The sequence below is a fragment of the Hippopotamus amphibius genome, chromosome 7 (assembly GCF_030028045.1).
Source record: "Hippopotamus amphibius kiboko isolate mHipAmp2 chromosome 7, mHipAmp2.hap2, whole genome shotgun sequence".
In the NCBI taxonomy this organism is placed as follows: domain Eukaryota; kingdom Metazoa; phylum Chordata; class Mammalia; order Artiodactyla; family Hippopotamidae; genus Hippopotamus; species Hippopotamus amphibius.
Window position 1 is genome coordinate 19077493 of NC_080192.1, and position 18602 is coordinate 19096094.

Here is an 18602-nt window from a genome sequence, read left to right on the forward strand (position 1 = left end):
GACCAAGCTTTTCACACTGATGCTGCAGAGCTGTGGGCACTGTGTTTTATGCTTTGAACATAGTGTATCAGATCAAAATAAATTCACTACCTCATAGGACTTCAACAAGGGTCACGTGGATGGTTCTCAAATTGTAGTCTTTGGGAAAAAAAAATCTCATGATCAAAGAGAGAAAAGCTGTATTCTAGAACCTCATTTAAAGCATATGCAAGTCCCATTATCTCATTAGAAGCTTTGAAAAATCCTGTAAAAATGAAACCCCTTCAACCCAATGTCCCTTAAATTTATTTACCCATGGGACCCCCTTTCATGGAATACCATGCAATATTATCTTGAATAGTAAGTGTTCCATGAAGCACAGCTTGGGTAATATGTGGTTAAATCATAACACACAAAGTACATTATTAAACACCAGGTTTAAAGAGTCAAATAGCATATACTATCCGTTCTAAGATCACTGTGGATTGGAATGGTTAGGGAGGACTTCTGGAAAGAGGGAGGTCTGAGGTGAGCCCTCTAGCAACAGGGCCAACTGCTTATTAAACAACCCCCAGATCTCTACGGTTTAACCAATTAAAAGTTTATGTCCAGTGTTGGTCAATAAGGAAGTTGCTTTATGCACTCTTGCAGAGACCAAGTCTCCTTCCATCTAACGGTGGCACCCTCATCCGGGTCCTGGGAGCCGTCTCCATTCTGCCAGGGATTGGGAGAAGAGACAGTGAAGATTGCTCCTGGGAGGTTTTCATGGTCCAGGATTCAAGGTGTCTCACATCCCTTCACTCAAATTCCGCTGACTGCAGCTCAATCACAGGCCACTACTCCTGCCTGCAGAGGAGACTGGGAACAGGGGTTTAGCGGTGTTCCCTGAAAGCAAGAGGCCTCAGATCTCAGGGAGCACCAGCAGCCACTGCTGCACAGACCGTAACCCCAGAGCTCCCTCCTCCAGTTTCCCTGGCACCGGCACCAGGGTCTAAGCTGGAGATCTGCATGAGGAGAGGCTTTCTAGTGGAGAAAATATGAGCCAACACAACTGTTTTTCTGTGTCTCTTTCTACTTCTTAATCTAAATCTCTCAAGCTGCTTTTCAATCTTTCGCGGTATAGATATTGAGTTCCCTGCTCTCCAAAAAGAGCCTTGCCCTTCCCCAAGAGCAGGGCTGTCTTTCCAATACTTCTCTCCTTCCCTCTTCCTTTGCCCATCCAACCTTCTCCACCGAGGGCCCTGTCAAAGTCTGTTCTAAGGATCAGTCAGCCAGCTGAGTCATCAAAGACTTCTCACACGTCTAGTAAGCTGCTCTGTCAAAGCATAATTTCTAAGTTAAAAACAGCTGTCATACAGGTAGGTAGTGAATGTCTGTGAAAGATCCATTGACTCAATAGTAAGGGAAGTAAGATGACAAAGATGGTGCAACGGAAGGTACAGAGACCAAAGTGTATATGTGTGTGTGTGTGTGTATATATATATATATATATATATATATATATATATATAGTCATTGAAAAGTGGTATGCTGGAATGAGATTGTAAAGATGGGTACACGTGATTAATGTCCTATAAAACAATAAAGCCATAACCATGAGTGTCTTCTATTGGACAGAAGTCATTTGCAACTTGATCATAAAATATATGTTTTGCAACTTACCAATCTTCTGTAAGTCAACATCTAACTTTGAAGACTTTGGGCCTTCCTAAGTAGTAAATTACACATCAAACAAATATACCTGGCCCTAGAGCACACAGTGAGCTTGTTAGACAGTGACCTAACAGGACTTTGAAAAGGCACAGTAATTTTTTTTTTAACCTAAGTTTTGCATAATTTTTCTTAACAGCTCCTACTCAGGAGTATTCTAAGTACGCTTTGCACTGAAAATCCAGTGAGAGGTAAGATAAACAGATTCCTGAGTTTAGTAATTATTAACAAATATAATGATTGTCTGAAAAGAGAAACACTCAGGTTGCCAAAGGAGCGTGTTGTAGAGGGAAACCAATAAACTTCGGAAAAATCAAGGCAGGTTCCTAAAAGTGCAGTTGAAACCAAGTTGGAAAGACCAAGCAGTAGCTTGTTAGTCTGAGAGAGTGTGGAAGAGTGTTCCAATCAGAGGGAACAGCATGTGTGAAGGCCTTAACAGAGGAAGAAGCATGGTGTGTTCAAAGAATTCAAATAAGACTGATTTGGATAATTCTGGTGACAGTGTAGGCAGGCAGTCGTAATTCAGCACTGAGTGGGAACATAGGCAGGGCCAGATCACGGAAACGGACAAGGTAAAGGATTTTGGACTTTATCCTAAAAGTGATGAGAAGCCATCGAAAGTTTGTAGGGAGGGGAAAGACCCCACCAGGTTTGTATATTGTAAGTCTCCTTGAGCTGATGTGAGGGAGGGGGTTGCGGGGAAGTGGTAGAGAAAGGCTACTTGGAAAGCAGTTGTAGTAGCCCAAGAAGGAAATGATGGGGGCCTGAATTAAGGTGTAAAAGTAAGATTAAAGTAAAAAGCACAAACTCAAGATATTTGGAAGGAAAAATGGACAAAAATTGATTATTGAAAATGAAGAGGAGAGATGTAAGACAGTTAATGCCTAGGTTACTAGCTCGGGCAATCGGGTACATGACTCTTTTCCAGAACAGTCTTCTTGGCCTCAGTAGTGGTGACCATGGCCAGCACTGCAGAGTAGGCAAGGGGAGGGGGCGTGGTCAGCACTGTCCTTGTCTGTTGACTTGCAAATCTTTGGCGAGTGTCTATAGCATGGCCGTGGCAGACAGTTAAAAAATATTTACTTTGAACTTCTCATCTCCCGTGTTCATCCTTCCTCCAGTTGGTGTGGGACTGATAGAATGTAGAAAGCCTCTCATTATTGCCTTAGATGAAATACAAATAGCAAGGTTAGAATTCGGCAGATGCTTTTTCAAAAGCCCAGGGATGGTGATGGGACTCATGAAACATTCTAGAGTGTATCCTTTTTATATTCTGAGCCAGGCTTCTCCCACCATCTTGCACAAATGCATCATTTTTTGAGTGTCTCCTTTGTACTCAGGGTTTTACCTGATGCCCTGCTTACATTACCTAATCTAATCTACCCGACACTGTGAGGTAACTACCATTACTAGTTTCATCTCACTGATGAAGAAACTAGGGGTCGGAGAGGTGAACTAACCAGCCTCAAGCCATGCTCCTAGGGACTGAATGAGTGACGAATCCAACCCAGCCTGTTCAGCCTCACTAGGCTAGAGGTGGCATGTCTGAGGTTTAATCTCAGCCATGATATCAAGAAATGATCAAGATAGTCTAGAAGAATACTCACTCAGAAGGCTTTTCCGTATAGTTACCATGTCCCCAAAATCCCCTCGGAAGCAAAATCACAGACTTCAACACCCCAAGTAACAAAAATGCTGAGATTAAGGAACATAATTGCATGTGGACCACTGCTGAGGTTACAGCTTTGCATCCTGTAGAATTCTCTCCCCTTTCTCCCATCCACTCCTCCTTTCTTCCCCCTCCCCCTCACCACTCCTTCACCAACAATATATTTTCCTGTCAAAACATACTTGGTTACATGCAGTGCAACCAAAATTGCTGCTATTAGCTTAATTGAGACAGGGTGATTATAAATAAATTACATGCAGTGCTACTGAAATTGCTGCTATTAGTCTAAATTGAGACAGGATGATTAGTCATCACCAACTGTAGCTTAATTCAGAGTGTATTCCGCATGTCTGCAGAGCCCTGTGGTCACCTGGCAGCCCAAAGCTTACAAGGCCAAGTCCCTCAGAGATGGGCTCCAAGGCCCAGATCTCTTTTTGCTGGTAACAGAGAGCAAAAGTCTGTGCTGCCTACTTGCCAGGGTCCCTTTGTAGGCTGATAATGAAATTCTTAGAAACTTTGAGCTGGCAAGGACCATGGTTAGAAACCTTCCCATATAGAAAATCTTTGTATTATATTATTTTGGATATGTTGATGTAGCTCAATGTATGAATCTGCTGTCACTTCCCATAATGATTTGAGATGGATTTTTAATATTATTTTACTTTTTTTCTAATTATAAAAGGGGTAGGGATAAAGTAGGTGGTTGGGATTAACATCTACATACTACTGTATATTAAATAGATAACCAACAAGGACTTACTGTATAGCACAGGGAACTATAATCAAGATTTTATAATAACTTATAAGGGAAAAGAATCTGAAAAAAATATACATGTATAAGTGAATCACTGTGCTATATATCTGAAACTAACATGATACTGTAAATCAATTATACTTCAATTAAATAAATAAATAAATAAATAAAGTGAAACAATAAAATAAACTCAAACTGCAAGAAAAAAAAAAGAAAACAAAATCCACACTCACAGTAGAAAAATTCAAAAGCCTAAATAGTATAGAAGAATAAAACAGTTCCCATTTTCATACCATTTGTTGGATTTGGGTGTATTTATTCCATCATTTCATTTTTATACTATTTATATAATCCCTCTGATATAGCTGATACCTATTGAATATACAATTTTATATTAAGCTTTTTTTTTTCATTTATGGAAAAGTTTTAAACTACCTAGACAAGGTACATTGAAGATAAAAGATACAGAGCCAAATGGGAAGAGAAATTGTCATGGGCATCCCATTCTGGAGACAGCATAATAAAGTAGAAATCTACTGGTTAAGGGAATTCTTCACTTGTCTCCGTGGTTACCTGTCTCAACCCTCAAACCTCAACTTACCTAACCTGGCTAGGACCAGAAAACCAAAGTGGAGGTTCTGGTTCTGCAGTTAAGGACCCCTGGGCAATTGGCTCTATGGGCTTCACTTTCTTCATCTCTAGATCAAAATATACATATAGATATTCTCCAAGGCACTTCACAAATGCAAAAGCCTATGCTTTGTACTTAGGGGCTAGAGAAAGCCATGACTGTTAAATAAGACTTGTAGGTGAGGACACCTGTAAAGGCCAAGCATTAATGATTAACAAACATTAGCCTTATGTTTTGAGTCCTAAGCATGGAGATGTGTTCTTCATTTAGCCCAGTAGACAGGTTCCTAAAAAGGTGTGTTAGAGATGCTTGGAAATCAAACGATAGTGTCCAATTTTCTTACTGTATCATCCCAAAGCAACTTTTCACCCAGTAGAACTGGGCCCAGCAGTAGTTTTAAGTTGTCAGATTCCTAAGCTTTCCTAACTGTAATTAATGATTCAAAACCATTCAGTGCTCCAGGGAAAACACTATAGTTATACTTTGTAATAACCGTGCCATGAAATCTTTTCTAAATTGGATAACCACTTAATTTATCTGGGATTTAGTTTTAGAATAGAAAACTAAATAATATGGTAATTTTACTTTACTTTTCCAGTGTGAAAGCTTTAGATTTCTCTGTTTCTCAGAATATATCCTGGGAAACAAAATAGGGGACTCCTTTCTTCCTACCCTCCCTCCCTTTGTTTATCCCTCCTTCCCCCTTATGCTTTTCTTCCTCTCCTCTTTCAACAAGTGTTTGTAGTTCTTTCTGTATGCCAGACTCTATGCTGTGGGTGCTCAGGTGAAATTACACTTTATACATGGACCCCTGTTTCTTTGGAATTACTGGTAGAACAGCATTTTAAAAAACAAAAAAATAACGAACCAACCAATGAATTAAACAAAACAAAAAACAATATCTGAAAGTCAGGGAGTACTTACCCTTTAAAAAGAGGCTTAAATATTACTCTCCATTACATTAGCCTTTGTTTTTGATTTATTGGTATCTTGGTTTGGAGGGATGGTGGGACAGCGAAATTGCAAGCTAAAGTGATGGATGGCATGGTTTATTGGTAAATGCTTGGAGGAAAAAAAGCAACGTTCTGCAGTGGTGACACCAGTGTCTTGTCTCACTAAAACAGATTACAATCAATTTTGGGGGGAGAATGACCCTTTTTCTAGCTTTATTGAGATATAATTGACAGCGTCGTGCAAGCTTGAGGTGTACAACATGCGGATCTGAGACGTATATATTGTGAAATGGTTAGCATAATAAGGTCAGTTAACAACTCTATTACCTCTCATAATTACCATTTTTTTTCTTGTGGTGAAAACATTTAAGATCTACTCTCTTAGCAATTTTCAAGTCTATAAAACAGTATTATTAACTATAACCCTCATGCTGTACATCAGATCCCCAGAACTTATTCATCTTATAGCTGGATAATTATCCCTTTAACCAACATTTCCCTGTTTATCCCTTTCTCCATCCTCTGGCAACCATCCATCTACTCTCTGTCTATGAATTTGGCTTTTTTGGATTCCACATATGAGATCATACAGCGTTTGTCTTTCTCTGTCTGACTTATTTCACTTAGTAAAATGCCCTCAAGTTCTATCCATGTTGTCAGAAGGTTTCCCTTCCTTTTTATGGGTGAATAATATCCCATTGTATGTGTGTATTGCATTTTCTTTATCCATTTATCTGTCACTGAACATTTAGGTTGTTTCTATGTCCTGACTATTTGAATGAGGCTGCAGTGTACATGGAGGTGCAGATAGCTCTCCAAGGCAGTGATTTTTATTTCCATTAGATACATACCTAGATGTGGTATTGCCAGATCATATGGTAGTTCTATTTTTAAATTTTTGAGGAACCTCCATATTGTTTTCCAAAGTGGCTGCACCAGCTTACATTCCAACAGTGCACAAAGGTTTCTTTTTCTCCACGTTCTTGCCAACACTTATCCCTCGTCTTTCTGATAATAGGTATTCTAACAGGTATGAGATGATAGCTCATTGTGATTTTGGTTTGCGTTTTACTGAGGGTTAGTGATGTTGAGCATCTTTTCATGTACCTGTTGGCCATTTGTACATTTCCTCTGCCTGTTTCTAAATCATATTATTTGATTTTTTTTTTTCTATTGAGTTGTATGAGTTCCTTTTGTACTTTGGATATTAACCCCTTATCTGATGTATGGTTTGCAAATATTTTCTCCCATTTTATAGGTTGCCTTTTCATTTTGTTAGTTGTTTCTTTTGCTGTGCAGAAGCTTTTTTGTTTGATGCAGTCCCATTTGTTTACTTTTTGCTTTTGTTGCTTGTACTTTTGGTGTTATATCCAAAAATTCATTCCCTAGATGTCAAGGATCAATCTAGAGAAAGAAGAACAAAACTGGAGGAATCACATGTCCTGATTTCAAACTATTACAAAGTCATGGTAATCAAAACAATATGGTACTGGCATAAAAGCAGACAGATAGACTAATGGAACAGGATCAAGAGCCTAGAAATAAACTCATGCACGAACAGTCAACTCATATTTGACAAAGGAGTCAAGAACACTCAGTGGGGAAAGGAATAGTCTCTTCAGTAAATGGTTCTGGGAAAACTGGATATTCACATGCAAAAGAATGAAATTAGATCCCTATCTTAAACCACTCACAAAATTGAATTTGAAATGCATTAAAGACTTAAATGTAAGACCTGAAACAATAAAACTCCAAGAAGAAAATATAAGGAAAATGTCCTTTTAACCAGCTGGGATCATGTCTATCTCAGGGGTGTGACCTCCCCCCACCCCCCAACACTGAAAGACACACTTGGCCTCTTTTCACTTATAAATGTGCTGCTTACAAACTCTTGGGGAAAGGCTGCCTGCAAGTCAGCCTCAGAGGAGAAATTATTATCATCCTTTTTATGTACTGAGGCAGAATCTCAGTTAGTGGAGCCCCTGCCAAGTTGTAAAGGTTGACATTTACTGAAGTGAAGTGAAAAGAGCACAGAACTGGGTGATTCAAATCCTGGCTTCATCTTGGCTGGATTGCACTTCTCTGAGCCACTGTTTCTTCTGGAAAGAGAGGGATCATCATACTGGTCTACCTTACACGTTTGTTGTGAGAGTTATAAATAAAATAAGTTCCTGATACCGAGCAGGGCCCTGTGGGGCTCCTGGGCACAGAGGCTTTCTGTGTCCCCTGTTTCTTTGATTATAGGAAAACAGCCTTCATTCAGCCTCCATGACCTTCCCTGAGTTCCAGTGGGCAGATTCAAGCAGTTGTTACTTAGTGAAGGGAGGGGTTGCATGAGACCTGGGAGAAACAGGCAAGAGCAGCCTTGGGGCAGGTCCTGTTTCCCCAGCAACAATACACACAACAATATCTGTGAGCTATTTTGCAGAAGTTGAAACCCCCTCCAGGTGGGAGAAGTTAATGATTAAGGATGGGATGCTGCCCACCAGCACGGAGACCCCAGACCAGTTGGACCTGAAGGTTGATGATACTGGCTCCTACTTAGCTCACCAACAACCCATCAGAAGAATGCAGGACTGTTACTGCCTTGATCCTTATTGCCTACCCCTGACCACGAGCCCCAACTGTAAGACCTCTCCCTATTCCCCAGAGAGCGGGGCACAGTTCTTGAGGCGCTAGCCTACAGTGTTCCCCCTTGGCCTGGCAAAGTAATACTATTCCTTTCTACTGCTCCAAAGCTCTGTCTCCGTATTTCTATTCGGCAGGGGTGAACAGAGGCCAGGTTTTTCTCGGCAACATTCCTAGCAGGCATAGACTGGCATGTAATAGACACTCCATAAATGGTATTTTTTAAATTGCAATAGCAGTAAGCATGTACCTGTTTCTCTGTCAAGAAGTTAGGAGGCAGTGCTAGACACATACCATTGGTCAGGAATTTAGTGACTATTGTAGATCTTCTTCATAGACATTTATCCTAACAACTGTGCCTCCTTTAGCAAATTTACAAGTTAAAAATGCTGTCGATGAGATTTCAAGACCTGGACAGCATTTGCACTTTGGAATCCTAAGGCAGAAGCTCACACTGATGTGAAAGTGTTGCTAGTAATGTGCACTAGTCGTATCTGATGGGAGAGCTTACCCCCAGTTTAACTGAGACTTCATTTATCCGAGTATCACCAGGGGAAGGAGAGACGCGCTGTCGGAGCTCAAGGGCCCCCATTCAGACATGCAGAGATATGCCCAGTCTCCCCCAGTAAAGCCTGGAGAAATCAAGTGTCTTCTTTCTTCCTAGGGATTTAAAGATCCTGTGTACCGAGCCAGACGGAAGCACTTTGCTGACATTGCCTGCAGCTATCGCCAGTAAGTCTGCTCTGCATGTTGGGGGGGGGTGGGCGGAGAACACACTTTCCTTTGCCCAAGGTGGGAAAATACCAGCACAGAGAATCCTTCCCTCGTGTGTGTGTGTGTGTGTGTGTGTGTGTTTAAACCCTCCATTGAATAACACACGTCAAAAAAAAAAATCTCCACAAGACAAAACAAAATTACCCACTGCCCAGCTCCTTCCCAAGCTTTGTTGTGTAATTATGCAGGGATGTCTGAAGTAATGACAAAAGGCCTCAGTCCTGAATAAAACAGCCTCTGGTGTTCTCCCCATTAAACCAGGAAGAAGGAAAAGGAGAATCATTTACATTCAAGAAGGAGTTGGCCGCTTCACTGAAATAGTGAATCACTGGAGGTTTCAAGCCTCAGGGTTCTACTTTTATCTGACCTGACCCAGATGCGAAAGGCAATTTTAGAATGAGTTTATTTTTTTCTGTCTGGGATTTTGTGCTCCTCCTCTACCAGATTTTAGCCAGAGGAAAATGCAAATACCAAATATGCTATTTGGGAAGAGAACTGTTTTGCTATTTTGAGTCCTCAGGAACTACAGAAATGCTCCCATAAGAAACTTACTGTTTTGAGACCTGAGCTCCTTTCCTGAGTTAAGGGTGTGAGAAAGGACGTGCCCAAGAAGAAACACACAGGTTGTTCAGAACACTGAGGTGACGGCACTTTAACAGCTTTGCTAGAATAGGAGGGAGATCAAGGAGGTTCTAGGGCTTTGTATACTGAACAAAAACCTGCCTTCCAAACGGAAAGACTTCCAGAGAAAATTTCTTTCTCTGAATGAGTCCTAGTAGTAGAAGGGTCCAGAACGGTGCTGACTTTGGTCATATCTAGACCCAGCTGGGCCTTGGCTTGTGGCAAGCAGGAATCGCAGAGCATGGCAACCTCTCCCTGCTGTCCCCACCAGGACCCCAGCATGGACAGGTGGACACTATCAAATCAAGTACAGACAAGAGTCCTTCTTCAGACAGTCAATAATAATAGGTCACAGTTGTCACCTCCCTGCTATGTCTGGGGCTTTGCTAAATTCTTGGTTTCCATCATTTCATTTAGTCTTATTAAAAACTCCCCATTTTTCAGATGAGAAAACTAAAGCTGAAAACAGTTGAGTACCTTGCCAAAGTCATAGAACTAGTAGGTGGCAAGGTACTCCACTGTTTTAAGCTTTAGTTTTCCCATCTGAAAAGTGAGAAAAAGTCATAGAACTGGTTTGGAACTCAGGCTTGTTTAACTGCAATGTCCGTCTCAACCACTTCCCTGAGTGTCTGGGGAGTCTCCGAGTCAGGGGACCACACTTCTCCAGGTAATCCAGGAGCTGCTCATGAGGTACATTCACTCCTTCTTCACTCTGGGATTTGAGGGGAGAAACTCAAATCCAGCTCCTTTCCATAAAAATGTTACACCTGGTAAAGAAGCGTGGAATTGGTTGAATGCCTCACGATTCTGGATGGGCATCAAATACGTTAAAGTGGTTATTGAACACCATCCGAAGACGGCTGGTCCTCCGAGGAATGCCAGAGATCTTCCAGGCAATTTTCTACCTTGTATAGATGAGTCCCAATGGCTACGTGATGTACTCAGGGTCGTAGAACTCATGAGGGACTGACCTTGTCCTCCAGTTCAAAAGCCTATTTCCGACCTCATCTCACCTCATCTCTTTTGAACATCTGATGTTATTTACTATCTCTTCCTTCTTTGCAGTTGTCTTTTATCTCATATCTGGTCCAGTTGCTTCTCATTCTTTGAAGACTAGTTGCTTAAATGTATTTGAGACGCCCCCGCCCCCACCTCAGGGCACTTTTACACTCATTCCCAGACGTGCGCAGAGCAGGGCAACATGTGAGTCTCCTGAGGGACGGGTTCCCAGCTGGGGTCAAGGAAGGCAACACTGCTTTCTTGTTTCAGCTCTTCTACCGTAAACAAGTGTTCTCTTGGGGGTCTCTTTAGAGCCACATTTCTGTTCTTTTCGTTGGTAATTTTGCTGCTTCCATGGCCCCCTCGGCGTAGTGCTGAAGTGCTGTCCGGTGTTCCTAAGTACGGGATGGCTCTCACGTGCCTCGTGGGGAAAATGTGCGCTAGGTGCGTTTCCTTCAGGCCTGAGTCCTAGCGCTGCTGGCTGTGAGTTCGTTGTGAATGAATCAACCGTATACATTAACTAAGGCGTCTCTAAACAGAAGCACACACAAGACAAGGTTAGGGATTAGGAGCTGAAATTGCTGGGGCCGGAGTCCTGCGTTTCCCATAGGAGCCATGGTCCAAGTATTCACTCACTGAGTTGATGGTAACTTTATAGAACAGAACGGCTGCCCATGAAGGAGAGCCAGCTCTATGCTGCTGTCTGCTGGTTCCCCTCCTTCCTTTGTAAGGCTTCTTCTCAGTCTCCTCTGGCCTCCTCCTCCCACCCCGGAAATTGTCATGCCTTTCAGGACTCAGCGATGACCCTCTTCCTTGGGCTCGGCCACCCTCCTTGCCAACAGCCCCATGCTGTGGTCTCCAGCACCTTCCCAGACATCCTCCCACATGGGGCTCAAACTCCTGCCCCTTGAGTCATATAATCAAAGGATCAGGTGATGCAATGTGTTTACTGTGTTCTAGGACCCATGCCAAGAGCAAGACCAACAGACTCCATGTCCTCTGAGGGATTATTGAGAAAGTCAGACAATGACAAAAAGAACAATACATGCAATAGGTGTGATTAAAGTCAAAACGTGGGTGTCATGAGGCCATATAATTAGGAACTTTAGTGAGGACTGGGGGAACATGTTAGAGGAAGTGATGACCAGACTGAGAATTGAAGCTTGAGTAGGAGTTTACCAGCCGAAGAGAATGGAGACAGCGAATGAGAGGGTGGGTCTGGTTAGAAACAGGACTTTCGTTTTGAGATGTATATATTTGGGACCAGAGCTGAAATACCGTAGACAGTAAGGAAGAAGCTAAACCCTGCCCCTGTTAGCCACCCTTTTCTTGGCCCATCCACCACGTGATGCTTTGATTCTCCTCCCCAAGAATATTTAACAAAAGTCTTAAAACATCAGTTTGAAGAGGCACTGACAAATTACTGTTGTGTTTTGGGGCACCAAATTATTTGTCCTGGTAATAATTCCATGTGTGGGGACTTGGTGTAAAATAAGACTGAATGATGACACCTATGCCAGGTGCTGGAGTATCTTGATTGCCATCTTTGGCTGGTGGAATAGTTCGAAAACAATGTCTTCTCCTTAAAACATTTTTTTTAAAGAGGGATCTTAATTGGCTGAACTAGAAATCTTTTTATTTCAAATACATTTTATTTCAAATACTAATTTATTTTAAATATTTCAAATCAATACCAAATTGATACTCTTCCCAGAGCATCTTAGTTTATTTTACTTAATGAGATCATAGTTTGATAAAAAACAATTGACAATATATTCAAAGACTGAGGATCTTGTAGAACCTCAGGTCTCTTGGTAGAAGGATAAGATGGAAGAAAATGTGCTGAGTTTAATTCCTAAGTAGACCGTGTGTGTGTGTGTGTGTGTGTGTGTGTGTGTGAGTGTGTGTGTGCGTAAAACTAAATTTTGAAGTATTAACTATATCCAGGCAGCATTTCACACATTGCTTACTTGATTATCAGTACAATATTATAAGGGAGGTTTGGTTATCCTTATTTTGAAAAAAAAGTATATGTATATATCAGAGAGTGACAATAACTTGCCCAAAGTCTGACACAGTTGGGAAGCTGAAGAGTTACAGCTGAGATTCTCCTGCCTCTTCCCAGGAAAGAGGGGCTCCTGGGCCACTGATGTCTAGTCTGGGATGAGCTGCAGCAGCAGGCATGTAAAGAACGCAGGGCTGTCACTGCCCCAGGCTGTAAGGATGGGTGCTGTCAGGCTGAATCTGCAGGAAGGCTGAGTCAGAACCTCCAACAGGCCAGTGTAGGTGAAAGGAGGGCTCCAGAGTGAAGCCTTACCTCCTTGGGTCTTTATCCAAATGGCACCTGCTCAGCCAGGTCCTCTCCAATGTCCCCAGTAAGACTGAAACCCCGCCCTGACACTCTCTATACCTTTGCCCTTTTTTTCTCCCTAACACTTTTCACCATCTAACAGAATTGTGTGGATTTTCTGTCTTCCCCCGCTAGAAATATAGCTCTGCAGGGCAGGGATATTTCTTTTTTGTTGTGGTAAAAGTACTTAACGTGAGATCTAGTTTCTTAACAAATGTTTAAGCATACAGACCAGTAATATTAACTACAGACAATACTGTACAGCAAATCTCTATAAATTAATTATCTAGCATAACTGAAGTTTAATACCCATTGAACCACAACCTTCTGTTTTCCCCTCCCCACAGCTTCTGGCAACCTTCATTCAATTCTCTGCTTCTGTGTGTTTGACTCTTTAATGTACTTCATGTAAATGGAATCATGCAGTATTTGTCCTTCTGTGACTGGCTTATTTCACTTAGCATGATGTCTTCAAGGCTTATCCATGTGTTTGCATATGCTTTTTAATGCTGAGTAACATTCTATTCTAAATGGCAGGCACTTTTGACTGTTCTGTTCATTGCTATAATCCCAGAGCATCGTGGGTGTTCAATAAATGTTTGTTGAATGAATGCATGAACCTGAGAGATCATTTGATGGTAAAGATTCAATGTGGTACATCAGAGATGGAGTTAGGAATTGTGTCCAAAACCACCTAGAAGGTAGCTGCAGCATATTTTGATTATGTTACTGGGGTAGGGCTTGGGCTTTAAAATTTTATCTAAGTATAAATTAAATGGGCTATAAGAACTTGTATCTTTTAGCTGCAAGTCAACTCAAACAAAAAGGAGGGTTTTCTTGGCTCCTATAAGTGAAAAGTTTAAGGGGAGTAGTTGAGGCACAGACAGATCTGGGACTCAGCATCTCATTCTCTCTCCCTCTCCCTGACTCTGGTGTCCTGTGTAATGACCTTGCTCTGAGGCACTGGCCTTATCTCTCTTGGAGCACTGCCAGGCTGACACCACCACACAACCAAAGGTTCTGTCTCTTTTCAACAGAATCAACAAATGTTCTCTCAGTGAGTCTTATGGGCTCTGATTAGGACATGGGCCCATCTCTCAGCCAGTCACTCTGGCCAGGGAAATGAGACAGTCTAATTGGCCAGGCCTGGCCACATGCCCACCTCTGAAGGTAGAAGGGGTGTCGACTCCTCTTACCTGAACCTCCAGACTGAGATAGGAGAAGAGTGCTTTACTGGAAGAATGGGAATGGATGTTGAACTTGGCACAACAGATGTCAACCAGGGGGACAGCTTGGTGCCCAGAATGTTACTATCTCTTGAAAATTTGTTGCAGAAATAGCAGATACCTTTCTTTCTAAATGAGAATCTCTTATAATGATACGTACCAACTATCCAATGGTATTATTTGTCAGCACCAGTGTTAGGTACTTTATACGTAGCATTTCACTTCACTTAACTCCGTACCCTCCAAAGAGTTACTTGGTCCTAGTCCACCTAGCATCTGTACAGACTAGGCTCAGAGAGGTTTACTAAATTGCCTGAGGCCATTCAGGTAGACAGTGGCGGAGCCAAGCAGTGCATCCACCTGTGTCAGTTCCCAAAGTCTTTTCTTTCCCTGCATCAGCACTTGGTCCTGATACAATGCGTCCCTAGGCAGGGACTTTCCTGATGCTCTTTTCACAGTCCCTACGCCATGAGAGAACTGTCTGGGCTTGTCTTGCTTTCAATTCTTAAGCAAAAATTGGTATTTTCCCCCTAATCCCTGCCCATCTTTCCATGGAACATAACAGTGACTTTGCTTTAATGTCCTTGGAAGAGCTGCAGCTCTGAAAGTGCAGGGGGGACCTAATTTGGAACCTGAAAATGCCTCCTAATTCTAAGGTAAGCAGTCTCGCTTTGGCCCAGACGCTGTGTACTCTGTTAGGGAACAGGCCTGCAGCCCAGAGAATAGTCACGGGTCTTTGAAGTCGGGCTTTGTTTGGTTTTCATTTGTTCTCGCTGTTCGGAACACAGCTCACTCTTAAATGGTTTTCAAAAGGACCTTTCGAACTAATGACTCTCAAATTATCGTGTGTCATCTGGGAGCTTATTGGAATCCAGATGCCTGGACCCTCCCCTCCTCCACAGGTTCAGGATCTGAGGGGCAGGTCCAACATAGGTACTTTAACAAGCTCCCCATAGTTTTGTTATGTCACGGCAGAAGATGCTAGGTAAGCAGATCTTATGGCTAGCATGCACTTAAATACCTTTATAACTTCCTAGGGGCAGAAATATCAGATCTAGCAAGTGCGTGCCCACGAAACAAGGGATCCCAAACTCATGGTGCACATATTAAATCCACTGTAGCCCACAGGTATAATTGCTTTAGTTGACAATACGAAACTGTATTATTTTGCCTTTGTTTAGAAAGAGGATGTATTCTTCACTTGTCTCAGCCCCTACCCACTTGTTAGCTATACCTGCTACTTTACACATTTATGTTACAGGCTCCTGATGGTAACTGAATCTCCACACTGGGTAGAGAATAGGAGATAGGTGAGCAGAAAAGCCGAGTGGTTTCCCAAAGTGAGAGGAAATCCTTGGTGCAGTGGGTGGTGAGATCTTGTATCCTTGCTTACCCAAGTCACATGAATGTTTCCTATATCAAGAAGTGGAATTTTCCTCTTTCAAATAACTTATGAAATATGAAATCCACTGTCACCTGGGGGCAGCAGCTCACAGACTCTGGACCCGTGGCTCTCTACGAAGCCTCCTTCATCCTCTCCTCTGCACCTGCCCTGCTGCAGACAAATATCTCATGTCTGTATCCTAGTGGGCAGCCCATCCCTCGCGTGGAATATACGGAGGAAGAAAAGAAAACCTGGGGCACGGTGTTCAGGACCCTGAAGTCCTTGTACAAAACCCACGCTTGCTATGAGCACAACCACATTTTCCCACTTCTGGAAAAGTACTGTGGCTTCCGCGAAGATAACATTCCCCAGCTGGAAGAGGTTTCTCAATTTCTGCAGAGTAAGTCCACATCAGGGTCGAAAGGTTGGGGGATCGGGGGGATGGGAAGGGGAAGAAAAGTAACCTGAGGCGAGTGTGAGTGTGTTCATGCTAGTGCAGGCAGGTGGATTCTCCCAGGAAAACCGGAATTTCACTGCTGGGCTCTGCCTCTCCTCCAGCCCCCACTGTTAGTCCACGGTCATCCCAGAAAAGGCATCGAGTGCGGATTTTGCTATATCCGTATTCCCGAAAGGATTTTTTAACACTCCAAGCCCAAGGTGCCTAGTCAGGGTCCTCCCTGCAGCTCCTGCTACGATACGAGCTGGCTGCAGTGTGCGTTTGTATAAGAAATGTGCCCTTTGCGTCCAGAGACCTGAGCTCTACGTCTGTGCCTCTGGTATCTGGGATCTTGTTTCGATCCTCTTTAGCTGGGAGAACCTACCTCAGTTTAGTCATCTGTCGAATGGAAACTGTCAGCCTTCTAGCCTTTCTCATAGGGAAATCCTGAGAATGAAATAAGATATTGAATGTGAAAGCGTAGTGTTACAGTAGGTGCTCATAGAATTTGCGCTGCATTGGAATCTGAGTAACTCAGTGGGTAAGTTCGTGATTGGGTTAACCTGCCCACCATTTCCAGGGGAGATAAGTGTTTTCCTTTCTGCCAGGAGGTGTGGACTCAGAAAAATCAAAATAAATAGTCAACGCATATTAAACACCTATTATGTGCCAGGGAAAGTGAGGGAACGTAGGAAGACAGACCACAGGTTTATAGAAATAGAGTTTTCTATGCCTCTGAACTGGAACGGGCCAGCTCTGGGGCGAGAAGCCAGGGAGGGCAGTGGTAGCTGTGACAGATTGGGGGTTGGGGGGCTAGATGACCTTTTGACTCCCTTCCATTTAGAGTGTTTACTTCTCAGGTAAAGAGAGGAGTGGGGATCCGAGGAGAACGATCTTCAGCCTGAGGGTCTAGGGCATATAAGTGGAGGGACAAAGGGGTCTTAAAGACATCCTTTGGCTAATCACCCATGTTGCTGTGGGCAATAGCAAGAAGAATACAGCAGTAATCCTAGCAGTGGGGCAGGTACAGAGCAGCAATTAAGGAAACAGACTCTGAAGCCAAACTGCTGGGGGCTGTGATCTTGGGCAGGAGCCTTAACCTCTGTATGCCTCAGCTTCCCCGTCTGTAAAGCGGAGATAATCAGAGCATCTACCTCCTAGAGTTAGGAGGAGGGTTAATTCGTATCTATAAAGTGCTTAGAACCCTGTCTGACATGTTCTAGGTATTACACAGTGTCAGCTGTTATTTCTACGATCACTGTCATTGCTGCTCTCCCTCCAAGTTTAAAACAAATTGAGAGAAAGATGTAGGAGCCAGAGAGAGGGATGATCAAAATGTCAGCATGACTTCAGAGAACGGACGCGTGGACGTGGGGCGGGGCGAATGGGGCGCGGCGAAGGAGGGGGTGGGATGAATTGAGAGATTGAAATTTACATATATACACTACCAAGTGTAAAGCTGATAGCTGGTGAGAACCTGCTGCCTAGCGCAGGGCACTCAGCTCAGCGCTCTGTGGTGACCTAGGTGGGGTGGGGGGCGGTCTAAGACAGAGGAGGTATGTCTACACAGACAGCTGATTCACTTCATTGTCCAGCAGAAGCTAACACAGCATTGTAAAGCAACTATACCCCATTAAAGAAAAAAGAAAAGATACGCTAAAATTAATATAATTCTGTATTGTTTAGGTTATATCTAACTTTTCGCCAGTATAAAAGTACCATTGCAATAAAGTTATGATTTTAAAAAAAATGTCAGCATTACTACTGATAGAAGCTACTTAGAGAATGTGGTGTAGATATGCAGCCAAAATGGACTTTGTACTATTTCACCGCCCAACCCCCCCTCCCCCCCGCCCCCAACCTCCCCCCCGCCGGGATAGGTAAACTCACTTGCCAATTCATTGGTGCTGTGTATAGTCCGTTGCCTGCTCAAGAGCAGACTCGGATGGGCTCCTGTGTGGACAGTGGAGAGAGAAAGGGCAGACAGGGTTAACTTGAGAATATTCATTTCCTCTTCTCTAATGCTGCAGTCAGCGAAGTCACTGTTCCTCATGGGGTTACCGTGTGAAGCACATACAGAAAAGCTGGAAGTGCTCCTTTCATACTCTTCCCGCTTGGGAAGTGGAGTGAAAATTCCCTCCCCACTCTGGAAACATGAGAAGTAGGGAATAAGCGTTCCACCCTAACAAACAATAATGAAAGCTAAAACTACTGGATGTTTCTAATGTGCTAGGCTCTAAGTATTTTATGTTTATTAGCTCTTCTGGTTCTCAGAATAACCCTAAGAGATATCTACCCACATTTTGCATATAAGAAAACTGAGGCTCAGAGAAGTGAAGTTACTTGAGCCAAATCACCCAGCTAGAAAGTACTGGGGCATAGACTTGAAGCCAAGTCTGCTAGGCATCAGTGCCCATGCTCCTGGACAGTCGAGTGTGCTGCTTCCCTGCCTAAAGGTCTTCAGGCCCCTCTGGCTCCCTGTGATGGG

The 18602-nt window shown here is 43.0% G+C and overlaps 1 protein-coding gene and 1 long non-coding RNA gene across 2 annotated transcripts in view; one reads left to right on the forward strand and one right to left on the reverse strand.

Moving 5' to 3' along the window:
* Positions 1–18602, forward strand: part of PAH (phenylalanine hydroxylase) — a 77174-nt gene that overhangs the window by 43743 nt on the left and 14829 nt on the right. Inside the window, exons 5-6 of the mRNA XM_057741373.1 lie at positions 8989–9056; positions 15882–16078. Of these exons, the coding sequence (XP_057597356.1) occupies positions 8989–9056; positions 15882–16078 (265 nt within the window). The remainder of the gene's footprint in view (positions 1–8988; positions 9057–15881; positions 16079–18602) is intronic.
* On the reverse strand, positions 1745–18246 carry LOC130856670 (uncharacterized). Its single transcript, XR_009054645.1, has 3 exons — positions 18005–18246; positions 16500–16561; positions 1745–2853 (listed from the first exon to the last, which is right to left on the reverse strand). It is a non-coding gene; the product is annotated as an uncharacterized LOC130856670 (long non-coding RNA).